The sequence below is a fragment of the Salvelinus sp. IW2-2015 genome, linkage group LG32 (genome assembly GCF_002910315.2).
Source record: "Salvelinus sp. IW2-2015 linkage group LG32, ASM291031v2, whole genome shotgun sequence".
NCBI classification, from domain to species: domain Eukaryota; kingdom Metazoa; phylum Chordata; class Actinopteri; order Salmoniformes; family Salmonidae; genus Salvelinus; species Salvelinus sp. IW2-2015.
The window spans coordinates 10,453,356-10,460,814 of record NC_036871.1 but is presented as its reverse complement, the minus strand read 5'-3'; the positions used below and the strand labels follow the sequence as shown (position 1 = coordinate 10,460,814).

At 45.5% G+C, this 7,459-nt stretch overlaps 1 protein-coding gene across 1 annotated transcript in view; it reads left to right on the top strand.

The window, feature by feature from the left end:
• The first annotated feature begins 1,868 nt into the window (after positions 1-1,868).
• The window catches only part of LOC111957281 (small conductance calcium-activated potassium channel protein 2-like), a 58,971-nt gene continuing 53,380 nt past the window's right edge, over positions 1,869-7,459 (top strand). Inside the window, exon 1 of the mRNA XM_023978071.2 lies at positions 1,869-3,063. Coding sequence (XP_023833839.1) covers positions 1,897-3,063 — 1,167 coding nt within the window. The 5' untranslated portion in view covers positions 1,869-1,896. The remainder of the gene's footprint in view (positions 3,064-7,459) is intronic.

The following is a 7,459-nucleotide window of genomic DNA, read 5'->3' as shown; positions in this document are numbered from 1 at the left end:
TGAAAACGAGTTTGCTTCCTCTCTCTTGCCCACCCACTCTCTCCAGCTTCTACGCAAACTGGCAACATGTCATTTTTGAGTTTTATGACTTATGTCAGTTTTATAAAGTTAGGCCTATAGGCTATTGTCAGTTTTATTTTGAAATGTGTTTTTCCCCTTCGAAATGGATAGTGAACCACTACCCCCTCCTTTTTTGTCTTAAACACAGATCATCRTTCACATATAATTTTGGGTTTCACCCTCCCCTCCCTTTCCACCCTCCTTGGTCGCTGTCCTTCAGTTAGTTACAGTGGAGKATTTAGGTATAGGCGACATGGGCAGCCGCCCAGGGCGGCAWCTTGCCCGGGGCGGCACGGGGCGCCCGCACGAAAAATATGAATAATAGTAATAACAATAATAACGTTAAATAAAAATAAAAAACATATTCTGAATGGTGACATTTGCACAATCGGTTTTATATCGCTCATTTGCACMTCACCTTAATGACATCATGTCTTTCCCACTCAGAAGTACGAGATAGGGAGGGGGGCGGGGCTAGGTTGACCTCAGGTCTCCCCACTGGAAGCCCGAGGTAGGGGGAGTGGGGGAATCTATCAAATAGCACACCTGTAACTTTGTACAGTACTAATGCAATTAGTAATGCAATTAGTTGTGCAATTTAGTTTGTGTGTTTCTTGTTTGAAGTGCAATAGTGCAATAATCAGGTTCTCTTCTTTATAAGTGTGTTATTCTATTTGTGTATTTGTGTGATATAGGATGGTACTTATTTTTTTGTGTGGGGGGGGCTGAAGGGGGGGTTCGCCCAGGGAGCCACACAAGCTAGAACCGCCACTGGTTAGTATTTTTGCCGTTTGCTCACCAGCTAACTCTTTCAGAAGCATGGACAGCGCTCTCCCCCTCTTTGCACTTCCCCTCTCCCTCGCTCACGCCCTCGCTCTTTCCCTCCCTCGGATCTATCAGCAGGTTGTCTTAAAATGGCCTACACAACAAATCCTACCATGTTGCCAGACAACAAAATGCTTTTATATCATTATGCTTTGTGTGTAACGCAATCCGACAGCAGCTACAGTGTTTTACATAGGCCTTGTGAGCACCTCTTATGGTTACACATTTTGTTGTGCTCAACCATGCAGGCTGTGCATGATATCATGCCGATTTTTTTTTCTGCCTGGTAATCCAAAACCATGTCTACTCTTGATTAAATATTAAACACTGACCTGCAAGTCTAAACGATAAGATAGGAGGGGTTTCGATCATTATTAAAAACAATTTTCTCGAATGGACTATATGGACCAAGTATGTGAAGTCTTTTGAGGTGTCGGAAGAGTTATTACATTACTTTTTAAATAGGCCTTTCATTTCATGCTTATGTTGAATGGTTGGAAGTAGAGTTTTATAGAACCTCGTATTATAGACCTATAGACCGAGTAGTGACACAACCAAGTAGGCTAAGCCTAGTTATGGTATAGCTCTCAGGGTAGACAGCAAAAGCAGATTCAGTTGGAGGAAGTGATTGCCTGATGACATGCATGGTGGTTGTGGCAACAGTGGATATTCGATAGTCAAGATCCAATGCGTTTATAAATGATTGGACATATCGATCAAGCCTGCAAAGGATCTTAACACGTTCATCCCTATTTGGTTGTCGCATCAACCAAATCAGTTGCGCGCATTGTTGTCGTTGAGGCTCTATACACTAACATGTGTGCATATGTGGCTACCAATATTCTAACGAAGGCGGTGTTTTGGCCGTATGGTGACGTTTTAAGGCAGGTCCTGGTCAAACCTACCAATGAGACGAGTCGGCTCTATTCTGCTGGGACTGATCGCAATGAACGGGTGTCCGAGCTATACAAGGCAAAGGAGCATCCACAGTAAGACGCGGCTATTAAGGGGATGAGGCATCGATACGCGGGAGCTGTCCATCAGCACCAAATCCCCGACGAAGAGCGAGGCAGCGTGCAGAGCCAAGACCCAAACCCAGTCGCTCCGGATTTCAGTCTGCCGCCCCCTCCTCCGTCTTTCAGAGAGCGTTCGACTACCACCTCGCACTACCTGAACCACCACCAACTGCCTTGTCTGAGCAAGCCCTCTCGAAGAGGTATCCATGCCTGTCATCCGCAGCACGGCGACCCACCGCCTCTGACAAGCTACGACATCGCCCAGCGACCTTCACACGGGGTCTGTGAACCCGCCGGGCAGCCAGCGCACCTTCAGCAGAACCTTTGGGCCGCAGCCGGCTCCCAGCCGCAGTCGGAGCAGCCTGTTTTTCAGAGCTGCAACTGCAATTTTCCCGAGAAGGCGAGCCTTTCTCACCAGCGCCAGCCCCTCGCTCACCCGCCGCAGCCCTCCCCATCTTTGCCGCCGTCGTCCTCTCTGCTGTTTTTGCAGGAATCTAATCACGGGGATAATTTGCAAAGCAGTGACAATTATCAACAGGCGAGCAACGTGGAACGCTGCCGGGGAGGAGGAGGAGGGGGAGGGCACCGAGACCAGAAGCAGTTGTTGCAGCAACAGCAGCAGCAGCACAGTAGACTCCAACACAGGGACCCCTCCCCTGAAGCAACCCGAGCAAACTCGCAGAAGGGGCGCACTATAAATGTATGTGAGTCAATCGAGGCTAATCGGCGAGCATTCGAGTCCCAGACTCAGGACCTGCAACAGCTACAGCAACTCCCACAATTGCGAGCTCAACAACAGCTACTGGTGGGGAGCAGCTTCCCTGTCTACTACTGCGCCAACGGTTCAGGAGAGCTCTGTCGGAATAACCAGGCACCACTGCTGCAACAGCATCAGCAAGACGCACTGGGGCGTCCGCAGCACTGTGACCAAGACCGCAATAAGCCAGGGAGGACAAACCAAGCCAACCAGCCACAGCACCCCAACCAGCCGCATCACCATTGCCGCGACTCTCGTGTAAACTCACCAACGCAGCCGTACGGAGGGAACTCGTCTRCGACTGGCAGTAGCAGCAAGAGCAGCCCTAACTACGGCTCCAGCTATCACCTGTGGCCCGAGAGCCCGCATAAGGGAGAGGAGAGGATACTCATCGATCATCATCAGGTACATTTCACATTTGCTGATGCACCATTGATACAAATAATTAGTGTCTGATAAACCTGTAACCTGTAAATTGGCTATATAACGTTAACATTCCATGGCCACGCCTGTCACATGATTATTTGATATAGGCCTAACAGCGTTTCATGTGGGTTATTTGGATCGATGGATAGGTATGTGTTAGTGCATATTGTTTCACAGGTAACATTCGTAAGGGTCTACATGTAACTGCAACTGCTTCTTCAAAAAACACTAATGTAACCTATGACACACCCCCCGCACGCACACACGCACGAACGCGCTCTCTCTTTCTCACACTCACCCCCTCTTTCCTAGAATCTCTCTCACACACGCACGCACGGACACACACACACCTGTTCCATGTTGCAATAACAGCGAGTCTTTTTTTGCGCGTTGAAAAATGTAAATCTGTTCACTCGCAGCCAGAGATAACTGTCTGTTAAATCTTCACAGTAGGCTACTCTCTCCTGTTACACGTTTTGGAATAGTGCCACAGTTATGACAAAACATTTAGCTTTGAAGCACCTTACCGTAGTCCAGTTTTTCATTGGATCCTTTGTACTGCAACGTACAAACTAATGAACGGGTTGGATGCAAATACTGTGCAAAAGCCAAACCATGACATAATGGACATGTAGCCTAACAGTAAATAATAAATAAATGCTCAAATATGTTTTCATCCGAGATTGTGGTATTGTAAGTGATATCATTTTTTAATGTAATCTCTGCCAATAAATCCTTAAAAAAAATGTACCTCTTGAATTTATATTGCTGTTACATTAAACTATATGCATTTCCATATTGTGCATGCACCCTGGCTCATCATAAAATAACCATAACAAAACTGAATATAACAATGCTTGAATTGCCTACATTATACATATGCATTAAATGCTTGTCTAGTCCATCAGACGTGAACAACTACTACACGTTTTCTGATACACTCACAGCTTTCTGGTTCTCCTTTATTGACTTKCCCTTAACGAGTCTAGTTCCCCTGTTTGAAATCCCTTAAACAAAACCATTGTGATAGGCGAGACTGATACAGTGTATACAATCACAGTATCCTGCAACACACACCCCCCCGAAACTCACTAGCTGCTCCATATTGATGGCACTGTGATATTGTGTCCAGCTTCAATAACATTTGTGCTTTGAAAGGTAACTTGCTGATCCCATTGTGAGTCTCGTGTAAGTACTCTTGAATCCTTGCCACTTACTGAYACAGAGGTGTCCCCCCCTGGACAARTGAGTGGCTTCGGCTGCAGACTTGCTCCTGTTGCCAGCCTATATACCTCTAAAAGGGATGATGGGGTCGCGGGTGTCATCGGCAGGATGGATGGAGAGACGAAGGGGAAAGCTATTACACTATTACAGTAAAGCCTTTGTACCGCTGGTGCCAAACTGGAGCGGTACACGGTCATAATCACCCTATGTGAGCTATAGGAGGTCAATAGGGTATACGTTACCGTGCCACTGCCACCAACCTGATGCCATATGACATAATGCTGCTGTGTTTGCACCTTCGTTGGCTTTTGCTTTTTTTGGCTCGGTTGTTTTTAGAGAGCGTTATTTTTTTTTAAAGGAATGTGTTCTTTTCCAAAATCGCATAGGCTCGTCAAGACTAGTTGTTTTCTAAGAGTAGTCTTTTCACGGCTACTGCTATTAGGGCAGCATTTATTCAGGCTATACGACTAGACTTCGGTAATTGCGATTGTGTGACCCATGAGCCTGCAATGTCGAACAGATCCCCTGCTTTGCTATGATTAGCGATGCTGTTCAAGGCTCCATCCGTTGCCAGCGGAAACAACATTTGTTGATCTGACTCTCTCAATCAGTTCTCACCAGGCCTGTTCTACAAGGCACTTTGTTTTAGCTCGATTGGGCGTGCAGTGTTGTGCATGTTTCCACTGGCTACCTTCCCATCCTCAGGCCCAGGGCAGCCAACACCTTGTAAGTAAACACACACCAATGAAGAAATGTCACCCTCATTCATTAACGGGGGTGGAACCCAGCCATATCCTGTATGCTGGGAGTGAATGGCCCGATCTCTGATAACACATTCACATTGTATTGGGGAGGTGGATGGGAAACACCATTTTCCTGTGCGTCCGGCATGAAGGAGGGAGTGAGTACTAACCTAAAGGCCTTCGCTAATTTATTGTGTTTTTTCCCATTTTTTTGTTCTGCATTTAAGTGCTGCTACTCTACGCTCGCTCACTGAAATAGATTTGTGTTTCCATATTTGTTGCTATGGTGAGGAAAACCTGGCATTGTATATCTAGGCCTCTCTATGGCATTGCCTGCGTACAGAGAATGAAGGGAAAAATGCCCTCCAAGGTTTGACATACACTGTACACACATATTGCTCATACACACATTGCNCTGCATTTAAGTGCTGCTACTCCACGCTTGGTAACTGAAATAGATTTATGTTTCTATGTTTGTTGCTATGGTGAGGAAAACCTGACATTGTATAGCTGGGCCTCTCTAAAGGCATTGCCTACGTACAGAGAATGAAGGGAAGAAATGCCCTCCAAGGTTTTACATACATTGTACACGCACGCACACACACACGCACGCACACACACACACTGGACAGCTGCTACGGTTCTTCTACTAGGTGATGGTTTCCTATCCTCTCCACGTGCACAGTTCACATGACTTTCTTGTATTTCACCTGAGTGATTTCTCACAAGGAGAGGTGTATTGAATCGTGTGCAGTCCAGTTAGATACAAAGAGTGGGGGGTTTCCTCAGTAGCCCAGAGCAACGCTGCCGTAGACCACCATCACTCTATATGCCAGATGTTTTTGCTCCGGTCACCCAAGTGCAATTTGACGCCCGTATTTGACCTCTGCTGCGCTCTCGTTTTAATGCATGCTGTTGTAACATGCCATAATTGTCGGGGTTTGTCACTCTGCCCGCATACCCCTTTGCTCGATAAATGACCCAGGTTCCTTTTATATGGTCATTTTTGTGCGATCGTAGCCAAGTTATGTCAGCCATATAATGTATCACAGCCATGCATGTGGTTGGTGGCTAATTATGTTATTGATCTTGCCTGGGTTATGGCATGATCAGAGGACAGGAACCCGTAGAGTATGAATAATGCCACTGTAATTTGATATTGATCATTCATCATGATATCGAGTCTGGAAAGACTTGTAATATGCTCCAATTGTAATCAGTGCGATGTGTTTCATCACATCTGCTAGAATATCATGTTCGGTGTTTCTGGCGCCATCGTGGAACCGTACCAGTTGGCAGGTGTTACTGAAAAAGTACTGGAACACCATTATAGTTCATATTACAGCAAACGGAAATTCACTGTGAGAATGAATGAGATCGCCTTTACAGCAGAGATAGTATGCTGTACGTCTTACACGAAATCAACTCATGGTTCCCCGACTGCACCACAATGTGCACGTCTGAAGGCATCTCTCACCACTGTGATTTACCGTTTAAACCAGTTAGCGCATGTGTACTGTAGCTTTTTCCCCCATTGTGCGGCTACGCAGACACTCACTGTGTTTCACCCATTTGGTTTGAAGTCTTAACTAAGGTCCTGGTGCCCTAAGGTTTGGTTTTGACTGGAGATACTGCACCACTTAATTCTCTCCCKCATCAAACATATCACTGTTTCTGTAAACCTCACGAAAAACCCTTGGGCAGATGAATAAATATTCTGTGTAAAACAGAAGGCGCCATTGAGCGGGAAGAGGACTTCTCGTGCTCAGAAACGGCCTTGAACCACTTTTTTTTTAACAAAGAACATGCACATGAATGTGTTAACTTTTCCATAGAGATGTGTGCCAGTAGGAGGGTGTCCAGTCTGTGTCGCATATTTGAACACGTTCGCACTGAAATATGTATTAGCCGGTTCTGCCATAGCCCTAAGGACTTAGTTATTACAGAGAATGGATGTTGTGTGGCATTTATTTGAATTTATAGAATGCAAATGATAATTATTCATCATAAAAACAATATTTACGTACATGTATTTGTGTAGCAGTCATAGAACAAACGTACAATACATGCCATTGTAATGAGTACCAGTAGGGGAATTGTTGTTTGCGTAGTGTTTAAATTGTTGTCCTTATTTGCACATCCTTTGAATGGGACTCAGTTGATCAACGTTCTCAGTCGAGTGAAGGATTGCAGTACAGTATGTGGTCTCTCACTGCAATACTGCCCAACAGTATCTGTTTAGGAGAGCTCTCACTAGATAGTGTGTGTGTGTGTGTGTGTGTGTGTGTGTGTGTGTGTGGAGAGAGATAGAACCTTTTTAAAATAGAATCAATTTACACTAAAGGAGAGCCCGAGGGCATTAAAAAAAAAACCGTAGCAAATAAAATACAATACTACACATGTCCAAT